This window comes from Spodoptera frugiperda, chromosome 21 (genome assembly GCF_023101765.2).
Source record: "Spodoptera frugiperda isolate SF20-4 chromosome 21, AGI-APGP_CSIRO_Sfru_2.0, whole genome shotgun sequence".
Classification (NCBI taxonomy): Eukaryota; Metazoa; Arthropoda; class Insecta; order Lepidoptera; family Noctuidae; genus Spodoptera; species Spodoptera frugiperda.
In genome coordinates, this window is record NC_064232.1 from 1,478,671 (window position 1) to 1,501,874 (window position 23,204).

Sequence of the window (23,204 nt, forward strand, 5' to 3'; positions counted from 1 at the left end):
TTTACTATACAGTTTTTCTTTAATAACATTTTTAAATTTATTCAGGCTCAAACTTTGAATATCACTGGGAATTTTATTGTAAAAGCGTATACATTGACATCTAAACGAACCACTTATTTTCTTAAGTCTAGTAGTGGGAACTATATATTTGTTTTTACTTCTAGTGTTTATATTATGTATATAAGAATATTTAAGAAGAATAAATTAATGTTTTTGTGAGCATACACTACATTTTCATAAATGTATTGAGAGGGAACAGTCAATATATTAATTTCTTTAAATAGTTCCCTAAGAGAGTGCCTCGGACTAAGATTATAAATTGATCGAATGGCTCTTTTCTGCAGCACAAAGACAGACTGAATGTCAGCAGCATTTCCCCACAGGAGAATACCATATGACATGATACTATGAAAATAACTAAAGTATACTAATCGCGCTGTATTTACATCGGTCAAATTTCTAATTTTTTTAACGGCATATGCTGCAGAGCTGAGCCTTTTCGATAACTTATCTACGTGTGGAGCCCACTGTAGCTTAGCGTCCAGGGTTATACCTAAAAAGACAGTTGAATCTACAGGGTCCAACTCCTCGCCCTTGATTAGCACGCTGGTTTTCACATGTCTAACATTTGGTGTTGTGAATCTAATGCATTTAGTTTTTGATTCATTAAGTAACAAATTATTGGCACCAAACCAGCGTACTATTTTTGAGAGAGCACTATTTACATGATCACTGACTAATTGTAAACAATAAAGATGTATCATCAGCAAACAGTACTATCCCATGGTTATCCTTCACAAGGTAAGGTAAATCATTAATATAGATAAGAAAGAGAAACGGGCCGAGAATTGACCCCTGCGGAACACCCATCCTAACAATAGACCCGGAGGAAACTTTTCCGTTAATGTCGACTCTCTGAATCCTATCACTCAAGTATGAGTTAAGAAGATCCAGAGAGCTGCCCCGTATTCCATAATGGGATAGCTTCCTGATCAGTGTTTCATGAGGGACACAATCGAACGCCTTGGATAAGTCATAAAAAATACCCAATGCGTCGGCCGAGTCCTCCCATGCATCATAAATGTGATTAAGAAGTTCAACACCGGCATCAGTTGTTGAACGACCCCTTGTAAAACCAAACTGATTTCCATGTAATAATTTATTTCTATTAAAGAATCTTTGCAACTGATGTAGAATAATTTTTTCAAAAATTTTACTGAATGTAGGTAGTACTGAAATAGGTCTAAAGTTAGTGGGGTCAGAAGTACTACCCGATTTAAATAACGGAATTATTTTACTATTCTTCATGAGATCAGGAAACACACCAAAATGTTAAAATAACCGATTTGTAACTAACCGAAGAATTTTTAAGGAATGAGCTAGGGTCATTGTTTTAAATTTTAATTTAGAAACAAGATGAATTAACTTATTGAATTAATTTATTAATTTGATTGACGAATTTATTCCACACGACGATTGTCAAGTGCATTATCGAACTACTGTGGGGCAATGGTTGGATACCTCGGGTCCCAGGCGCTATGTTGGCACGGGGGTCGGACTCCATGGCAAGCGCGGTGTCCAGAATCTAACGCTGGTTGATTTTTACATGAAGTCCCTTGTTTATACAGAGGGAATTGGCCGTGCATCGATGTTCTCCGAAACATATTTGACGAAATAAGACGCATATTCAGCCCAAGAGTGAACGTCATAGAGATAAGGTAGTGTGTTTAGGCGTGTATTCGTCGTAGGGGAGATCACTTTGAACAAAATTTTGCAAAATATGAAATTGCCTTTTTCTCTTTAGCAAAATTTGATAAGAAATTACTTGCTATTTTAAAACGAATGATATTTCTGCCATTATTAGTACCGTAAAACGGGGTGAATAGTGATCGAGAGGTGAATAGGTATAGGGAAATTCTTCATAGTATCTATTCACCCCTCTTCTGTCCCTATTCACCTCTCGATCCCTATTCACCCCGTTTTACTGTATTTATAAATAATTACTGATGTATTGGCAACTGATGAAAACTAAAGTACTTAACTAAAATCCAACCAGTATTTTTTTATTTATCAATGTTTTTGTAATCAATTCGGGATTTTTTTACCAAAACCAAAAATGTTGAATATCTCGGAAACTAGCCACTTTCCGCCCAAGGGCTAATTTTGTAGGAAATTAGTTGTATTATCGCCTCCCGAGAGGAATACGTCGAATTCAAAGTCACCTTGTGTATGTAAGTGTCGGAGATAGGAGAATCTCTTCTGATGTCAGGAATACATGAGGGCATTATGACGTAGGTAGCAGTAAAATAATAAAGTCTTCGATATGGAACTATTGTTTAATTCTGTACATTGCACTGTTACTTTACTTAAGCTACTGATGGGGCCGGCATTTCCTACCGACTACTCAGAGAAGAAATGCCGAAACAAACTCAGAGGTCTCAGTCACTGGCAAAGTGCAAACATGGTTACAAAGTACATGAAAGATAATTAACTGTTACAATATCAAACTAACAGGTTACAGACTAGGTATACAGTTGAAACACGCGACGGTTCAATATTCGACCGCACTGGGGCCTTAGTCTGCTATTACAATTGTGTCAGAATGGTTGATCACTGAGCAGTGCGAGAGGGACGGAGCTATACAACATTCATATACGACCATTCTGACACAATTGTAATAGCAGACTAAGGCCCCTGGTCGGCTGCTGCACGAGAAGTGATCAACACGCCGCTCAGCCGATGAATCCTTGACTCCGTCGAGCCCCGAGAGGGGCGCTAGTGTTCCAATTCTACCCTCGATCCCGACATATATATACCTATACTTAATTTTTTTTAAAGTATGAACGACACAAAATGAAACCAAATGATTTTAAAAACTTATTTTATTAAAAAAGCGTTCTTATGAAGTGTGGCGGGACTAGAACAGTACACTCACAATTTATATTATACTTGTCCCTTTCACACGCGTCCTTAACAAACAAAATCACTTACAAACTAGAAAAGTTATAAAAAAATAATTAAAGCCATAATCTTGTTTTTCATGCAGTAGATATTCATATCTGAGTATTGCAAGAGAACATTTCAAATCGGCGTACTATTGGCACAATTCAGAACGGCGTAGTTCCGATACAGCGTATGATTGTATTCCAGTTTACGTTAGACTTTCGTAGTTAAGAGCTAGTGTGAAAACGACAATAACAAAACAATTCGGTTGGGAACGCCAGGACTACGACGCGGTACGAAGCCGCTTTGCGTAGTGGTGACGTGACACCATTTTTCGGGTGTTTTATACCTATTCGCAATTTACGGCCGTTTTCAATAACCTATACCTATTTATATACATAGATTTTCTTACTAGAAACGGAATGTTGATGCATTATGTATAAGAGCTCATGTCAAAATTTCCATTTTCCAAAATTTTGTTTGGTATAAACCTCACGGACTCTAGACCTTTCTAACGAATGCAAAACCGTGGAAATCGGTTCGTGCGTTCTGGAGTTATAGCGTCAGGAAAACCCGTCTTATTTTTAAATAATAGATTACAGGTATTGAATCTGACCGTAGGGCAGCGCCTAGTTGTCGCTCTATCGCTCGTGTTGATTCAGTCTACGTAAACTGGTTACATCCATACCGTAAATCGAAAACGACGTTGGTTCCGTGAATTTCACCTGAAAAATAAACAAAATATTGATGCTAGAATTGGAAATTAAAACGGGATATTTACCATGTTTTTCAATTTTAGTGAGTTTCCGATATTTCGACACTGTTGCAAGCACCACGATCACGGATAAACTGGGGCCTTAGTCTGCTATTACAATTGTGTCATGTACTATGAAGGTTGTATAGCTCCGTCCCTCTCGCACTGCTCAGTGATCGACCATTCTGACACAATTGTAATAGCAGACTAACAGGCCCGCAGTTTATCGCATCGTGGTACTTGCAACGGATTTTAGTTTGTCGAAATATCGGAAACTCTAAAATTGATACAACATGGTAAATATCCGCATCGTACGGACCGCATCATCGGCAATGCCTAGTGTTAGTGACATGCGATGCGTACTGATGACGTCATATGGTATGTCGATGCCAATAAATGAAACAAAGCGATACGAAGTTTTTTTTTTTTTAAGTTTAACGAAATCCAAACAATAACCAAGTGTGGCATTCTGTATTCTAAGTAGGTAAGAGTTTGCTTTAACGAACCAACCAATCAGAATTGCCGGTTTAGAAAACCAGCCGTATGTGCCCTCACTAAGTCTTCATATTTAGAATGGGTCCCGACTGCTTCAATTTTACGATGACTTTCTTGTTTTTAGAACTTTTTCATTTTCATATTATAAAGAAACGCAGTCGGGTTTTTTAGTTTTTTAAATTACCTTAGTATATTTATTTATTTATAACACTCTAAAATTATATTTTTAAACATTACTTATTAAGATACAAAATAACTACAGGACTATTGCGAAGCCGAATTAGCGGGAGCATAGGTCCAAGCTACCGGTGGTTAGGGCTCCAAAGACAGAAACCTCCTCACAATACGTGCCGTTTCGAGGAGTACTGCCTTCTGCATCAGGCCCTTGATCCATCCGCCCAACCCCAGCCTTCTAAGGTGGTTGTCGAGGCTGTTACTGTTAAATTACCTTTTTTATTAAATGTGTAATTTACCGAGTAGAAATCTTTTCCCTCAGTTATACATTAAAAATTAAAATTATTGCTTAATTTTAGGTTTTTAATGATTTCAGGTATGGTATTAAATATACGGCAGCTCATTGGGCGACTGTTCTTATTAAGTGTCCACAGGCTCGTATCGTACGCATCGCACGCAACGGATTTTAGTTTGTATAGAAACTCATACAACTGCGTGCACTGATCCGCATCATCGGCAATGCCTGCATGCGATGCGTACCGATGACGTCATATGGTATGTAGGATGATCCAAGTAGTGGGTTCCTAGACCTACAACTAAAATCCGTTGCGTGCGATGCGACCGATGCGTACGATGCGGGCCTTTGGACGCGTACCTTTATTGATGTGATGTGATTAGTACTTTAGTGCCATATATACATATATTGGTAGAAGTATACTAACCTCCTTTTCATCTTCACTTACAGGTTCCAATTGCTTACTAATTCTTCTTGGCTGTGAACAAAATCATTTTAAATTGTTTAACTCAAGTCTCTTCAATCGTTTTCTATCATATCCTATCCTGTTTAGATGGAATTTTGCAAACAAGATACAAAACTACAGGACTTTGCGAATGGAATTATGGGCATAGGTTACTTTATAAAAGTGGCTGAGAGAGTGACAGACTGTACACAGCTGTAACTACTGCGCGTAGCAAGCTGTGTGACATGTAGCGCGCTAGGGGAGTGTAGGGGAGTGCTGAGAGAGTGACAGACTGTACACAGCTGTAACTACTGCGCGTAGCAAGCTGTGTGACATGTAGCGTACTAGGGGAGTGTAGGGGAGTGCCGAAAGAGTGACAGACTGTACACAGCTTTTGGAATCTTATTGCGCGTAGCAAGCTGTGTGACCATGTCTAAATACAAAAGACCCTTTATCGATCAAATATCGCAATCGATATTTTTATTTAGAGTTTATTGTTTTTTATATGATATATTAAACGAAATAAAATTTAAAAATATAGTTAATTTTGTCATTAATAAACGATATTTCGACATGTAAAATAAAACTAAAAGAAAGTATTTTCTCAATTGAAAGTTATGATTTACTTGAATATCAATTATCATTAACGACTATTTGAGTAACGACTGTTTAAGAATATTTAAAACATCAATATAACATTGAAAATAAATATATTTTTGTTTGATAAGTAATTTATTTCGTAGTAATCGATTTTAAGAAAATCGATTAAACAACACCCTCACACACGCTACTTGGACATCCCTTTTTGGTTACTTCGTGAATCTTCGTGCTTATTCGGCAATACTCGGTACTCGGTTATGTCTCTGTCACACGTTAGCATTGGCGTCGTGTTAATGTCACTATTCCTGTCTTAAGTACAGTCCGCTCCGCACCGCGCTGCTCCGCACCGCCCCGCTGTCCTACGCACAGCACCGCCCCGCTGTACTCCGCACCGCATCGTCTCGCTATATATTTGTATGAATATCCGCTCAGCTCTGCTCCGCCCCGCTCATGCTGTTTCCATTGAAGCGGTGCGGAGATTTCGAGCATAGTGATTGGTTAATTCGTGCACCGCAAACACACTAAGCTCCTCTCCGCCTCGCTCCGCGTCAGTGGAACCGCAGCCTTACAGTACATCGGCGTCATATACGATAACGCTGAATATACAGGGGTGTGACCGTGAAGGCCCAAACATCACACTTACCAAAAGAAGACAACGTAGTTGTAACGCCTCTGGTGTTTCAAATGTCAACGAAATCGGGCGGCGGCGATTGCTTACCATCAGTTTATACGATTGCTCGTTTACCGGATCATTCCATAAAAAACCAGGTACAATTGTCCAATGGGGGCTACCGTTTTCAATCACCAGATGGCGTGAAGCGTCACAATCATTGCAGCATGTTAACTAATGAACATCCATTGGTGTGACACTAGCTAATTCGAGAATTGGACGAAGAATGGGAGGTCCACCCTAGTGCCGTCTGGCATACACAACGCAAGCGTTGTTTCACGTGGGACTACTGTCCTGAATGAAATCAGGAGGCCTACTCTAATTCAACGAAAAACGAAAGTCATCGTTCGAAACTTCGCAAGTTTCATTATACAATTCCATTGTAGTTGCCCCCTTCACGTGAACGTAAAATGAACCGTTCATTGGTCAGTAAACTGAAGACTAAACCGTGAATGTGCCAATATATTGATTAGAAATTAAAAATAACAGATCTATTGTTAAGTAATTTCATTAGTAAATCAATAAAACCTACGGCCGAAGATTAAACAAAATTTCGGATTCGAGAACCGGAGTAGAGGTCTACTCCGGTTCAGATATCGCTCACCTAGTAATATATTGGCACATCTGCTAAAAAGAAATTGACTTTATATGGCTTATACGTGTTAAAAAGTGCATATTAATCTATTTATTTCCATATTCATTTTTTTTATGGGACTTGCCGGTAATCGAGCTGACGTATTACCTGATGGTAAGCAATCGCCGCCGCCCATGGACACTTGAAACACCAGAGGCTTTACAAGTGCGTTACCGGCTTTTTGGGAGTTAGAAATTTAAGGGTTGTTGTTCGGGAATGGGGATGGGGAAGATTGGGAAGGGGGGAATTGGGCCTCCGGTAACACTCACACAACGAAACACAACGCAAGCGTTGTTTCACGTCGGTTTTCTGCTCGGCCGTGGTATTACTCCGGTCGAGCCGGCCCATTCGTGCCGAAGCATGGCTCTCCCACACTTAATTCATCGAGAAAGGTCGTAAGTGTCATTATACCATTATTGTAGTTCCCCCTTCACGCACACGTAAAACAACCGTTCATTGGTCAGTAAACTTAAAACTAAACCGTAAATGTGCCAATATATTACTAGGTGTACGATATACAGATCTGTTGTTAAGATTATATAGACGAACGACGACGGTGAAGAAAAACATCGTGAGGAAACCTGGACTTGTAACTATAAAATTGAAATCGTCAATCCGCCTTGAGCAAGCGAGGTGATTAATACTCAAACCGTCTCCGTATGAGAAGAGGCTCAGCAGTGGGCATTTTTAGGCTGTTGATGATGACGAGTAAATTTTTTTTTTTAACATTGCCCTGCACTAGGATATTCTCCCGTGTCGTGGGTGCGTTTACAAACATACATGCATATGACACCCAGACCCGAAACAACAATTTGTGGATCACACAAAGAGTTGCTCCGTGCGGGACTCGAACCCGCTACACGTTGCGCGGCAGCCAGTTGCCCAGCGACCGCACCAACCGTGCATTCTAACGCGCAACAGTCGCCGCGTCGTGTGTCGCGGAATGCTGCTCATGAATATGAGCCTCTAGCATGGCTTGAAACTAGTCGAGTTCCTCGTCAAACAGTTACGTGAGTAAGTCAATAACATGATAATTAATTTAGTATGTCTCACAAAAGTTATAATAATATGACTAAGTAATTCTACAGATAGTCTAGTAATTGAATTTGGCAGTATGTTGGATGGACATACTGCCAAGAAAGGAAAGCAGATTCACGAAAGAAATATACAAGGCGAATATGAGTGGGACCGTCGGTAGAGGGCGCCCCAGACGGACATATAGCGACCAGAGTGGTGATATAATAAAAAAGGGCCAAATTAAAAGTACCTTTAACCGACGAGCATGCGTGAAAAGACTGATGACTGTTGATGAAGCGAAAGAAGTGTGTAAGAACCGTGGCAATTGGCGTTCCATTGTGTTTGCCTATCCGCATTGGAAACAGGCGTGAGGTTATGTATGTATGTATGTAGTATGTTGGATTCTTACGTTAGGATACTGCGAGAAGCAGGCTCTAGCTCGGCCGATGCAAGGGGGCGCCACTGCGCGCCCGTAGCGGTCTCGGTCAGACGGATCAAACATGTAATACCCTGCAAACAGAATATAGGTACAAGGCAATAGGGATGATGACGATGTATGGAAATTAAAAATCTAATTAATCCGTCAGTTACACCAATGATTTTCCTTGATTCTCTGCCTTTTTTATTATTTTTTTCTGAATCTTCTTTGCTATAAACCTCACGGAGCCCGAGAGCTTTCCAACGAATGCAAAACCGTGGAAATCGGTTCGTGCGTTCTGGAGTTATAGCGTCAGGAAGGAAAACCCGACTTATTTTTGTATTATAGATTGTTAATCAGAGGCCCGACACTTCTATACCTCCTCCCATCCCATCAACGTAATATTTTAAAACATGTTTTATTAAATAGAATAGATTCAGGCTTACTACTACTTTGCGGAAATTCATGCTACACTAACAATACAGTAAGATTTTTAGTATTAATTCCGCTAATACAATGTATTTTTTAACATACGGCGTGCAGCACCGCCCTCCCGCCCGCAATTAATATTTAAAATGCAAATAATTGCTCATGCAGCAGAGTAGCAAGTTTTATTGTAAAGGTAGGTGCATCACTTACCGCGCGGCGTCCTGAACAGCGCCACGGCAAAGTCTCCCTTACCGGCGACGAAGACGCCCGCTCTCTCTTCTCTGAAGAATTCTCCTATCTAAGATATTAAATAAATATAACATCACGCCTTTAATCCCCGAAGACGTACGGCAAAGGTGCACATTATGGCACGTAATGCCAATGTATACCCACATTTCACAATTTTATTTATGTTGTAAGTCCCGTGTAATAGGTGGTGAGCCTATTGCCATATACCGGGCACATTTCTAGACTTCGCGCTATCACTGAGAAATTTTCGAAGAACCGACCATTCCCAGTAATACTTCGCCCGACCCGGGAATGGAACCCGAGACCCCTTGCCCGGTAGTCGCACTTGCAACCACTCGGCCAACGAGGCAGTCCAGATATTAAATATTAACATTATTTATTTTATTGAACAGAACGGTACAGAAATCCAAGTGTCCGCTTCGACCGCGGCCATAGCGATTGATTAAATAAAAAACTAAGGCAATATTTTGTAAAAGTTGATTCCCCAAAAGCTTAAACTAAATAAAATTTGTCAAAACTATGGTTAAAAAACTTAAAAAATCAAAAAGTACATAAGTCATATTCAAACCCTATAAGGGTGCCATTGAAACGCTCCGAACCGCGCGACCAAGGAGAGCTGTTTAGCTTCTACCACAATATATGTAAGAAAAATAGATAGGATTGAAATACCTGCTCAACCAAGTTGACATCGACGACGCCCCTGTGTCTGGACTTGTAGACAACCACACGACACACACAATTCCCAGGAGTATAGAACTTACGAAGAATCTGTATAATTGGAAGAATAATCCCTTGTAAGTATCATAATATCTCTCGTGTCATATTAAATTAATGTTTTACAACACCTAAGTACGTGTGTCACCTGAACAGTCAACCTCGCTACATCCTTGTTGACTGGACATCTACACTACATGAGCTGCTTACCTGTTCAATGTTTAAGATCTTAGTTTCTGGATGGAAGTGTAGGTAGCTGTCCTGGTAGAGCTGGTCTCCGCTCTCCAGGATCTGGTCGAGGGTGGAGGAGCACCAGCGGCACACGTCCTCGACTCGGGACATGGCCACTGCCATTACTGAGCATGCTAAAGCCTGAAATTAGGATATACATTAATTTGACGCAATTTGTATATAGGGTGACTGGTAATTAGTGAACGATATTTAAACACGTGATTACAAACAACTTTCCCAAAGAAACTTTTTTTGTATACTCATTAGTTTTAGTTTTATCATAATAACAAAATAACAGAATTTCGCGCGCGCGTCCTTTCGCATTATCAGCTGTTAGCAGCGAGGCGCCCGCGGCCGCGTTATGGGGAGATTAAAAGGTCCGAGGTGAAAACCCCCAGGCACTCCACTATACAACTGTAAAAGAAACCATGCCTAGCCAATATTACCTGGCATCCTCTAGAAGCGCAAGAGAACTTCCTGCAGGCAATCGAGTGCATGGCAGACATGAACTGAGTACCATCGTTGAGGACCAGCCAGCCGCTGGTGTTTCGCTGACCTGCGAAATTAAGTCATCATCAGAGGGCCTGCTCTAATTCAACGAACGAACGAACTTCGAAGATAGATAAGAATAAACTTCGCAGATTGCATACTACAATTCTATTTATTACGAACTTTCGTGAACAAAAATTTACGAATTAAATAAAGATAAATAAATAGGTCTTGATATGAAATTAAAAATAAAACAAATAACGTTTTATTTACCGTCCTATTCGTGCCGAAGCATGGCTCTCCTACACTTGATGAAGGATATCTACGGATGAATGATATGCTGATGGTCATGCAAACCTTTCAGTTTGGTTTGTTCCTTGTCTGCCTTCTCCGCGGCGCGCTGAGCATCCATGCAAGTGGCGCTCCCTGGCGGATGCTTGCGATCCTTCTCCTCGGCCCTACGCTTGCTGCCATCTATACCCACCTGGGATAAAGATAAAAGACTAACGAATGGAATTTCTTGCTCGTTCTTCTCCATTCGAAGCTACGCTTTGGAACGAGCACCTAGCTTCACTGACGGACAGACTGACAGACTATTGTTTATTTCTTTCTTTCTTTGTTGACGTTTCAAAAGTCTTCATGTATGGTTTAATTGGAATAAATGATTTGACTTTGACTTTACACACAATATGTCATAGTCATCACTACATAGTAAACAAAGAAAGAAGTAGGTGTTTTAAAAGCAGTTTTTCTTCTTAAATAAACTGTAAGACAGAGAAGTGAACTTACTTTACTAGTAGCAGGCACAAGTTTGACTCCAGGCGGTGCCCTCACTATGGGAGGCTCGACTCCTCCCAATTTCTTAATCGGCTGCACAGTGATCGACATGGCGTACAGTTGGAAATCGTGCTTGGGCCGTTCCACCACCGGTACATTTTGAAGATACCTAAATCAAAAAAAGGTAATTTAAAAAACTAAAAATCTCGACTGCGTTTCTTTATTATAATATTAATTGAAAAAACCTAAAACAAGAAAGTCATCGTAAAATTTAAGCAGTCGGGACCCATTCTAGAAAGCCAGCCGTATGTGCCCTCACGAAGTCTTTATATTTAGAATGGGTCCCGACTGCTTAAATTTTACGATGACTTTAAAACTTGTTTTAGGGTTTTTTCAATTAATATTATAATAAAGAAACGCAGTCGGGTTTTTTAGTTTTTTAAATTACCTTTTTTTATTTATTATTTTTTTAGTTTTATTATTTTGATATATCTAGTGTCACTCTCACAGTAAATACGAATCAAACGACCCCTATCGAGCGGAAATCCATCGAGTCGTTCAGGCTAGAGAGTGAGAAATATTCGAATTTGGCGCCAAAAATCCGCCATTTTGTTTTTTTAATATTTTGATATATCCAGTGTCACTCTCACAGTAAATACGAATCCAACGATACCTCTCAAGTCAAAATCCATCAAGCCGTTTAGGCTGCAGAGCGTGACAAACAATTATACATACATACATACATACATACATACATACATACATACATACATACATACATACATACATACATACATACATACATACATACATACATACATACATACATACATACATACATACATACACTCGAAAAACATAACCCTCCTTCTGGCGCAGTCGGGTAATAAGCAATAAGCAAGAGGGATGGAGCTATACAACCTACATAGCTCCGTCCCTCTTGCACTGATCAGTGATCGACCATTCTGACACAAATGTAATAGCAGACTAAGGCCCCAGGGTATATGATCTTATGGCCTCGTTCTGACTGCCTCGTTAGTCGAGTGGTCGCAAGTGCGACTGCCGAACAAGGGGTCTCGGGTTCGATTCCCGGGTCGGGCAAAGTATTACTGGGCTTTTTTCGGATTTTCGAAAATTTTTCGGTAGTAGCACGAAGTCTGGAATTGTGTCCAGGATATGGCAATAGGCTCACCCCCTATTACATGGGACTTATAACACAAATGTTGAAAAGTGTGTGTACATTGCACATCAGCATTACGTGTCGTAATGTGCACCTCTGTCTACCCCTTCGGGGATAAAAGGCGTGACGTTGTGTGTGTGTGTGTGTGTGATCTAATGGTCTATACATCAGTTTCCTATAAAATATTTACCCTATCACAAATTGGGAAAGCAAGAATGCTGTTCAAAATTCCAATATTATAGTTATAGAATCAACAGAGTAGATGACTTATTCTTATTTTAATGTCCGTCTTGTAGATTATTTTAAAACATTAGATACGTATTTTTTATTTTCTTATGGAAACAAATATTTTCGAAGATATATTGATTTGAAATATCGCTTGACGTCACTTCTAGGCATATTATACGTAGAAATTACGTATTTGCTACTACTCCTAAGTTTTGTTTCGTTTCATCTAAGCATTGTTATCTTATACGACAAAATAAAAAAAATACGTGTCTAATATTTTTTCATTACCTAACTGACGGACTAAATAGATTTTTTTTCATACCCCGTCATCATCCCTTTCGTTTGCTAGAAAAAGACAGAATTATAGACTGCACGAAGTGGAAGAACTCTCAACATACAAGATGAATGATGAGTGGTGATGATGATGATTGGTAAGGTCCAAGACTTTGCAGAGAGATGCAGACTACCTACTGTTAACAACGTGTTTGTTGAATGTGATGGAAGCTAAAGAAGTATGTAAGGAGCGCAGTAGGTGGCGCTCTGTAGTTTCTGTATACCATCAGATGTATGAATGTGATGGAAGCTAAAGAAGTATGTAAGGAGCGTTTTAGGTGGCGCTCTGTAGTTTCTGTATACCATCAGATGTATGAATGTGATGGAAGCTAAAGAATTATGTAAGGAGCGTAGTAGGTGGCGCTCTGTAGTTTCTGTATACCATCAGATGTATGAATGTGATGGAAGCTAAAGCTTTAGATTATTTATCATATCATGATAAATCTAAGGCACTAAACAATAGCCAGTGTTTCCCTTCCTTTAAGAAAATTCTGGCTACTAGTTGTGCTGGAGACTACAATACTATTACTATATACTGTTTGGAATACTAACGCAAAAGCCATCAACTTCGGAGATGTGAAAGTGAGAACGCAGGCAGCACCGTCATCCTACGACAACACACTAATTAGAAGAAGGTTTACAAGATAAAATATACAGTCGATTGGTAACGGCATATTGGACGCTCTTCCCGCGGGTGTCATATACCCGACAAAAGCCCGAATACTGAAACGCTACTCAATTTAAAGTCGCAGTTGTTGTTTGACTGCACGATTGGTGCGGTGGCTGAGCAACCGGCTGCCGTGCAACGTGTAGTGGGTTTGATTCCTGCACGGAGCAATTCTTTGTGTGATTCACAAATTGTTGTTTCGGGTCTGCGTGTCATCTATATGTGAACTTGTGTATTTGTAAACGCACACATGACACAGGAGAAAATCATAGTGTGGGGAAATGATTTTGTTAAAAAAAAAGTTAAACCTCGTGCTGCCTCTGTCATTTTATAGAAAAAATTATAGTGACAGAACTATTTCTGAGAGCGTCTTAAAGTTGAGTGATATTTGAGTATTTGACCATAAGGGACTTCACATTTGACAGAGACCGGGCAGCAGCGCTCTCTGATAAACCTGGACCTTTCAGAACAGTAAGCTTCAACCAGCCACCATGATGATCATGTATAAGCCTGTATGCCTTCCACTACATGAGATGGGTTTGCCATAATCTCCGCGTTGTCTAGCAGGTTTATCAGAGAGCACTGCTGCATGGCTGCTTGGCAGACCCAAGCTTGGATATTTCAACTTTTACTAAGCAGCGTCCAGTGATAAACTATTTTCTGGTTGCCCAGTTAACCTCGCTACATCCTTGTTGACTGGACATCTACACTACATGAGCTGTTGTTTACATGTGAACATTAGCTCATGACGATACCTAAGTACGTGTGTCGCCTGGACAGTCAACCTCGCTACATCCTTGTTGACTGGACATCTACACTACACGAGCTGCTGTTTACTACCTGATATCTAACTAGATGAGGAGTTACTGACCATGGCGTCGACTCGCAGTCCGGTCGGTCCACAGGCATGGGGCTCGAACATGTAGAACGCCGGGGCTCCAGCCACCCTCCACACACATACTGCATGGGGCACTGACCACAGTATCCCATGGGTATGTGACTCGAAGAAGCGCTCCAGAGCACATCTGTACCAATAAACAATAAAATTATTGCTTTATTTCAAGCGTCACATGGATCTTTATTTTAAGTGTGGGAGAACCATGCTTCGGCCCTGCTGGGCCGGCTCGACCGGAGTGATACCACGGCCGAGTAGAAAACCGACGTGTAACAACGCTTGCGTTGTGTTTCGTTGTGTGAGTGAGGTTACTGGAGGCCCAATTCCCCCCTTTCCAATCTTCCCCATCCCCGATTCCCGAACAACAACCCTTAAATTCCTAACTCCCAAAAAGCCGGCAACGCACTTGTAACCGGTGTTTCAAGTGTCCATGGGCGGCGGCAATTGCTTACCATCAGGTAATACGTCTGCTCGATTACCGGCGTGTTTCATAAAATCTACTGATGGTAAGCAGTCAGCTCCGCCCATGGTGGTGTCTATAAGAAGCAACACTTAAGAAGATATATTAAAACCTGACACATTAACACAAGAATGCCTATGGCATTAAACCAACACGATGTACAATAAAGTTGCAAAAAGTTAAATAAATAAAAATATTTTTTAGAGGAGAAAAAGCGGCGTCCTACGTGGAGCGAGAGGAAGTGTCAGACTTTTACTGACTGAAACACAGCCCGGTCCTACTCTTACTTCGAGCTGGAACCCGTTAAGTCTGCCGCGGACCCGTATTGGACATCAGTCCTAGGGCCTTAGTCTGCTATTACAATAAAATTGGGTCAGAATGGTCGATCATTGAGCAGTGCAAGAGGGACGGAGCTATGTAGGTTGTATAGCTCCATCCCCCTTGCACTTTAATTGTAATAGCAGACTAAGGCCCCTACTGTACTGTGTGGTGGTTTAATGTCCCTTTTTAAGAGGCTTACATACCTGACAGTCATTTGTGTCGGTTCCTTCTGTTCCAACTTCCCTGAGAAGACTTCCTCGAGGTTGTAGCGGACGTAGTTCACTCCAAGGACGAATCGTTTTAGCACCTACGAAGTAAATTCATCATCATCATCAAAAAGAACGTTGATTGTGTGTTGTGTGCAGCTGTGTGAGTTAGATTGTCGGCTCGACCCTTTTTTTCTATGGTATAAGCCGGTAAACGAGCTGACGTGTCACCTGATGGTAAGCAATCGCCGCCGCCCTTGGACACTTAAAACACCAGAGGCGTTACCAGTGCGTTGCCTTTGGGGGGTTAGGAATTAAAGGGTTGTTGTTCGGGAATCGGAGATTGGGAAGATTGGGAAGGGGGGAATTGGGCCTCCGGTAACCTCACTCATACAAAGAAACATAACGCAACTTACTACTTTACTCTCCATAAGCCAGCGACGTACTTGTGACTTCTCGTGTCGCGGTTGTCCATGGACGGCGCTGATTGCTTACCATCAGGCGATCCCTCTGCTCGCTTGCCGAAAAGAAACAGCAATTTTTCATCATGTAAGTACCTAATGTTCCAACATTTCGCTGCTATCTAGCGCCTAATGGTTAGTGATGATTACTCGTATTACATGGCTTCATTAATCTTACCTCGTCTGTTTCTTTGGGTCAAATTTAGTAATTGAAATTTTACTCCCTTCCTGCCGACAGATCGATTTGATATTCGGTACACACTTTTAATCTTGTTCACAATACAATATTACAATCGAATTTCTCCACAACTACCTCCATTATGGATATCAAACAAAACGGTTTGATTAGTAGAATAGATCCTCTCCTCTAGATCCATTAAAACCTAACCTACTAACCTGCAATGGTAACAAAACATCTTCACCAGGTCGGAACTCATAGCCAAGGGATCCGAGAGACGCCGTGAATAGCTGGCAGGCCACGGAGATGACTTCGTCCACTGTCTTCCTGGTCCAAAGGTGGGGACGTCGGACGTGAGACATGGCCGCGCCAACTATTGCCGCACACGCTGATTGAAGCAGCGCATCTCTTGTGAACCTGGGTACGACAAAGTAAAGCTAAAGAGTTTGTATGACCATAGTAAACTCTGGAACTATTGTTTCGAATTGAATAATTCTTTTTTTTTAAGGGGGAAAATCATCCAATGTCTTCTCTCGCCAGGGCGAGGCGAGATCTCCGGCCACCGTAAGTGCGGGCCTGTGGACGGCGAGCAAGGTTAGCTCGCCGCCCGAACAGAACCAGACCCGTGCGTGCGGCGCGTCGCGTTCTGCGCGCGCCTCAAAGAGCCATCAGACCACCACAGATGGGGCCCAGTAGGGCTGATGCCTGATCCGGAGCTGCCGACTACCTAGCGGGTTTACCGGGGCTCCGGTTTGAAAAGCAGGAGTAGAAACGAGGTGGTTTTTAGTCAGTAAGAGTCAGACACTCCCTTTCGCCTCGCCCAAGGCGAGAAAGCCATTAGATGATTTTCACCTCTCAAAAAAAAAGGGCGAGGCGAGAGGGAGTGTCAGACTCTTACTGACTAAACACCACCTCGTTCCTATTCCTGCTTTTTAAAACCCGCTAGGTAGTCCGCAGCTCCGGATTTTTTTTTTTGTGTCAGATAGTCCATTTACCATAGGGCAAAGTTTTTATAATAACTATTATGAGACATACTAAATTAACTAAACAAAACCTCTACCTACCCCTTCGGGGATAAAAGGCGTGACGTTGCATGTTGTAACACAAAAAGTTCATTTTCCATTACATGGGTCTCATAACATAGCTGGTAGAAAATAGAATAAACATTAAAAATCTACCTACCGATAGGTATCTCCGCCATAAGATCAAAAAACTTACTTCATGAGATCAGGAGGTCTGGTCCCTCTCAATATGGTCCTCCCTCTGGCCGTCTCCACATAAGCAGTGAGGACCTTCCACTCGTATCCCTCATCAGGCACGGCTCCTTGAGGAGTGACAGGACTTGCCAGCTTCGAAAACTCCCAGAATACTTTTACTGATGATATCGAGAACCTGGAGATGAAGGGAAAATGCTCATTGACACCCGCAACACCAGAGGAGTTGTGGGTTTGGAATTTAAACATTGGCTCACTATTCGTTCCCCACTTCGTCTGTCTAAAATTTGTCATCTACCCTATTCAAGGGGGACCCCTTGAATAGGGTAGATGACTAATTTTTATTTCAATGTCCGTCTTGTAGATTATTTTAAAACATTAGACACGTTATTTTTTTTTTCTTACGGAAACCAATACTTTAGAAGTCATATCGATTTGAAATATCGCGTGATGTCACTTCTAGGTACATTTTATACGTAGAAATGACGTATTTGCTCCCACTACTAATAGAGTAAGAGCCCAGGTCTGCCAGACATAAATTATTTTCTGAAAGACAAAACGTGGGATACCGAGTAGCTTTTATATGTACCTGGACTACCTGGTAAGTTGGATAGACGGCCGATTTACAGGTATCAGGTGAGAAAGGTAAGTAAAAATAGGACTAAACTTAAATTCTGATGGCTGATTTTTATATATGCTTTATAAAACATTATTAGACAAATATTCACTCGGGCTTTGAAGACACCCAGGTTATACCCATCAGGAAACACAGATAGCTATGCTATAAAACAACACACTACGACTGGCTATGTTCCTTGGCAGTTATTTTTTTTTATAGGACAAGCCTGCCACAGCCTCCCATACCGCTGCACCTCCTGTAAGCCAGGATCTACAGTAGATACAACCATGAAAACACTGGCACACTAAAGTCCGGCGCGTCCTAGGGAAATAAATGACTGTCTTGGATCCCGCAACGAAACAAAACAAAGGCAGGTATTATATCTACTTACTTGTTATCTCCAGGTCTCATGTGACCTTCAACGTTGGCTCTGAAGGTGTCCGCCAGCTCATCGACGTTGGAGTACACCACCAGGGTCGCTGCTCCAGCTGGCGATGTCTTCCCAGCCGGACCCACGGCGTGAGGCTCCAGCATAACGAAGGATTTATCATCAGCTCCCTTCCATATACCGACGCAGTAACCTTTCGCGCATAGAACACCGTATTTTTGCTGAAACGTGGAATTATCTATGAAGCTGAATAAAGGAGTTAGTTATATGTATACGTTTTTAAACTGACATAGTCACTAACACTAACATTAGAATTTGAGACGGGATATTTACCATGTTTATTTATGTCTGTGAGTTTCCGATATTTCGGCACTGTTGCAAGCGCCATGATCACGGATGAACTAATGAGCCGAAATATCGGAAACTCATAGAAATAAATAAACATGATAAATATCCCGTCTTAAGTTTTAATGTTTTTAAGGAATTTGTTTATGTCGGTTAACTCCAGAACTACTGTTACGAATGGGATGATTATTTTTCTGTTTGATAGGCCAATTATTGAGGTACGCAGAGGTGCACATTACTGGATTGCACTGGAAAAATGGAAACCGACACTGGAATGAACTGAATCCATAAGCATTCCAGTCCAGTAACTGGATTCACGGTCTACTTTTCGGTCCAGTGCGATCAATCCAGTGCAACTGGAATAATGTAGACGGCCAATCCAGTGCCATTCCAGTGCTGACGAAGTACACACGTGTTGGTTGTTTTTGCGGACTTTTTTGCGAAGAAAAAGGATTTAACAATGGTGAAGAAGTTATCAGAAGTTTTGGCAATCGAAACATACGACTGAGGCTTCTGTAACTATCTCCAGTAGTTAAAAAAGAAAGAGTGACTTCTAATTTTATTTTTGCGGGTATAGCATCTCTGAACAACGTATTCTTGCACTGGATATTAATAGAAACTAATGATAACAGTTCTTCAAAGTTTTCTGCTGTCATTCTCAATGCCAGTCTATATTCATTGGGATCTTCTACCTTCAGTTGTTGCAAAAGCATTACTGACCCTCCTTTTTGATCTCTTTCGCTGATCCAATTTCTCACCCAAATCCGTTCCTTTTTTTTAGTTCCTTATCAACCTCATTAATAACTTCTTGTAGCAAGAGTGATTGAGCACGTTTAAAACATTTTCGAAACTGATCTCTTCTTGAAATCATTGTCACTGTAGTGTTCACACTTCAACGGCTTCTAAATAACTGGAATAATATAGACGTAACAGATCCAGTCCAGTAAGCGATCCAGTACTGGACTGGATCGCTGGACTGAAATAATGTAAACCGGGCATTATAGCAGACTAAGACCCCTGATCGCCGAAATATCGGAAACTCATAGATATAAATAAATAAACATGGTAAATATCCCGTCGTAAGTTCTAATATTAAGGAGTTTGTTTATGGCGCTTATCTCTGGAACTACTGGTATGAATTGGATGATTATTTTTGTGTTTGATAGGCCAATTATTGAGGTAGGATGAAGTGCATATTACGGCAAGTAATGCCACTGTACAATGTACAGTCACTTTTCACCATTTGTGTTGTAAGTCCCATGTAATAGGAGGTGAGCCTATTGCTATATACTGGGCACAATTATAGACTCCGTGCTACTACTGAGAAACCTTCCTTTGCCACCGAGCCCAAGCAACAGATGAAACCGCGAGGGTATTGCTCAGCAGTGATGATGATGACTTCCATTGATGATGATGTACATATGTATACATGTATGGTGATGGGAAAACGTACCGAAGTAAAGAAACTGGTGATAGCTTTCTTCAGACTGTTCACACTGCCCGTCTCGCCCGCCTTGATGTCGCCTCCGATCACATCACCTTCTATCTCCAATTTCACCTGTAGAACAAAACTGGTTACATTGATGACTTAAGAATTTTGATGATGTTGAAGGAAGATCGATTTAAAAGGTGATGACAGATATTCAAACTGCCGTACTCAGAGATATTTAATGATTACTTAAACTAATCCTTAGTAATGATTTTGTTCCGAAAACAATTGCTAAGGACTTGGTTAAGTAACCATTAAATGACTCTCAAGTATGGTGGTAAGTAAATTTTTTTTAAAATTCCTATTGGTTTCAAACAATAAAAATAATATAAGTAACTAGCAAACTCAGCGAACTCCGTTTCGTCACCAATGATGTTCCATGTTTTCCTGCTTTTCTCTTGTTTTCCTGAATTTTCTTTGCTATAAACCTCACGGAGCCCGAGACCTTTCCAACAAATGCAAAACCGTGGAAATCGGTTCGTGCGTTCTGGAGTTATAGCGTCAGGAAGGAAAACCCGACTTATTTTTATATTACAGATTGGGAGACGTATATCCAGCAGTGGATTTCTCTTGACTCAAGCGATGATGAAGATGATGATGATCACCAAAAAAAAAACCAAACTTACATTGAAATTGGTGACATGGAATTGTGACACCATTTCCTTGGGCTTCAGCTGTGGTGGTGCCGATGCGTTCCCTATGGACATGGTGTACAGCCTGTCTCCATACTTCAATACAGCATCCAAGAGTTCTGGTTTCCAGAACGTATAGGGCTCTATGTGGTGTACCACAATACCCATCACTGCGTTCGCTGCGTCCTGAGAACAAATGTTAAGTGGTAGGTTAAGGGGGAATAGCCAAGCAACGTCACGCCTTTTATCCCCGAAGGGGTAGGCAGAGGTGCACATTACGACACGTAATGCCGGTAAGCAATGTAGGGTGTACATTTCTTTTCACCATTTATGTTGTAAATCCCAGATAATAGGTGGTGAGCCTATTGCCATATACCGGGCACATTTCCAGACTCCGTGCTACCACTGAGAAATTTTCGAAAAAATTAAAAAAGGCCAGTAATACTTTGCCTGATCCGGGAATCGAACCCGAGACCCCTTGTCCGGCAGTCGCACTTGTACTGAACACCATCCCGTTCCTACTGCTGCTTTGAATTGAAGCCGGTAATGCGCTAAGTCGTCCACAGATCAGGTCTACTCCGGTTCTCGAATGCAAAATTTCTATTAATCTTCGAACGTAAGCGTTGATAGGTTTTATTGATTTACTACTAAAATTACTTTTAATTTCAAATCTAAACCTGTTTATTTATCTTCATTTCATTCGTTCATTTTTGTTCACGAAAGTTCGCAGTAAATTGAATTGCAGTATGAAATCTGTGAAGTTTCGGACGAAACTGCGTTTTTCGTTGAATTGGAGTAGGCCTACTGGTCGGGCATCGACTCTATAAAAATTGTAGAAAGCTACAAAACTGTCGCTTACCTGATTGTCCCTGTTAGGCTGATCCATGAAGTAGTTCTCGTTCTGTGCCAGCCTGGCTCTGACCGATGCAGTGGACCGAGACAGGCGATCCATGTACTTGCCCATCGCAGCGTCTTCCAGTGCCGGAACCAGCACTTCTTCTGCCGCTGTATTTAATAGGAAGATATGGGACATAGAAGCTTGTGGTGTCAGGATAGGAATCGAGAGGGATAGAGAGATAGAGGGATAGAGAGGTAGAGGGGTGAATAGATACTAGAAACCAATTATCTGAGGGAAAATCATCCAAGGGAGTGTCAGACTCTTACTGACTAAACCCCGTTCCTACTCCTGCTTTTAAAGCCAGATCCCGTTAATTTTTCTTCTTTCGTCGTTTATCGTCATTCCTTCACTCCTTCTCCTTGTGAGAAGAGGCCTTTCCTCAGCAGTGGAAGATTATAGGATGACGATGATGATGATGACTCTTCATAGAACATAACAGTTATTTCTTCTCCGTGTAAGAAGATACCGTTTTTTCAGCAATGGCATAGTTACAGGCGATGTTGACGATGAGTCCTTATAAAACAACAAATTAATTCAAAGGTGATTTGATTAGTGCGGGGGAATTGCACAGCTCGATTCCCCTTAGTCCTTTCCAAGATAATCGGCGAAGCGCTACTGCTTCATGGTAGACCCACCACCATCCAACCCACTCGCACGAAGCGCTTCGCTTCAAGATATTTCAAGATACGTATAACCTGGATGTCTTCAAAGCCCGAGTGAATAGGTTGCTTATGCGCAGACATGCCCCATCGTAGGCCGCATCATCACTTACCATCAGGTGAGATAGCGGCCAAACGTCGACCCATCAAATGTAAAAAAAAGTCTTCGCTTACCTCCACCTTCCTCTTCACCTTCTGCCTTCTCCTTGGGAGGTCCTCCCCTCTTTTCGCGCAGGACTGTAGTCAGCTCATTGATGACTTTCACTGGGTACAGCTTGTATGGTGCTATACACTGCTTCGGGTCCAGACCTCCTTGACGAGCTGTTTGGAATGTCAAGATTACATGGCCATCATGTAACTCAGGCTACAAGATGTCTACTGCCTCATACCAATGACTAGCCCGAATAAATCGCTAGGTTGGAAGCGACCTGTGACCTTCATCAGGTCCACTGCTGTATTTTTTTAACAGCGGTAGAGCCATGCCTCGGCACGAATGGGCCGGCTCGACCGAAATGATACTACGGTCTCACAGAAAACAGACGTGTAATAACGCTTGCGTTGTATGATTGAGGCTACCGGAGGCCCTATTATCCCCATTCCCAATGTTCCCAATCCCAGATTTCCCAATAACCCTTAAATTCCTAACCCCCAAAAGGCCGGCAACGCACTTGTAACGCGTCTGGTCTTTCGAGTTTCC

General features: G+C 41.4%; 2 protein-coding genes and 1 long non-coding RNA gene across 4 annotated transcripts in view; 1 reads left to right on the forward strand and 2 right to left on the reverse strand.

The window, feature by feature from the left end:
* The window catches only part of LOC118280253 (uncharacterized), a 104,163-nt gene that overhangs the window by 63,450 nt on the left and 17,509 nt on the right, over positions 1–23,204 (reverse strand). The gene's annotated exons all lie outside the window — the stretch shown is intronic.
* LOC118280361 (uncharacterized) overlaps positions 8,386–23,204 on the reverse strand; it is a 59,564-nt gene continuing 44,745 nt past the window's right edge. For both annotated transcript variants that reach the window (XM_050702094.1, XM_050702093.1), the window contains exons 34-50: positions 22,682–22,828; positions 21,810–21,955; positions 20,945–21,136; positions 20,283–20,387; positions 18,488–18,705; positions 17,482–17,655; positions 16,482–16,680; positions 15,622–15,725; positions 14,614–14,767; positions 13,628–13,683; positions 11,347–11,503; positions 10,915–11,041; positions 10,515–10,624; positions 10,048–10,209; positions 9,793–9,891; positions 9,085–9,172; positions 8,386–8,537 (exon numbers count right to left, since the gene is read on the reverse strand). In XM_050702094.1, coding sequence (XP_050558051.1) covers positions 8,401–8,537; positions 9,085–9,172; positions 9,793–9,891; positions 10,048–10,209; positions 10,515–10,624; positions 10,915–11,041; positions 11,347–11,503; positions 13,628–13,683; positions 14,614–14,767; positions 15,622–15,725; positions 16,482–16,680; positions 17,482–17,655; positions 18,488–18,705; positions 20,283–20,387; positions 20,945–21,136; positions 21,810–21,955; positions 22,682–22,828 — 2,375 coding nt within the window. In that variant the 3' untranslated portion in view covers positions 8,386–8,400. The remainder of the gene's footprint in view (positions 8,538–9,084; positions 9,173–9,792; positions 9,892–10,047; positions 10,210–10,514; positions 10,625–10,914; positions 11,042–11,346; positions 11,504–13,627; positions 13,684–14,613; positions 14,768–15,621; positions 15,726–16,481; positions 16,681–17,481; positions 17,656–18,487; positions 18,706–20,282; positions 20,388–20,944; positions 21,137–21,809; positions 21,956–22,681; positions 22,829–23,204) is intronic.
* Positions 21,962–23,204, forward strand: part of LOC126912046 (uncharacterized) — an 83,128-nt gene continuing 81,885 nt past the window's right edge. The window contains exon 1 of the long non-coding RNA XR_007706663.1: positions 21,962–22,572. This is a non-coding gene — a long non-coding RNA (uncharacterized LOC126912046). The remainder of the gene's footprint in view (positions 22,573–23,204) is intronic.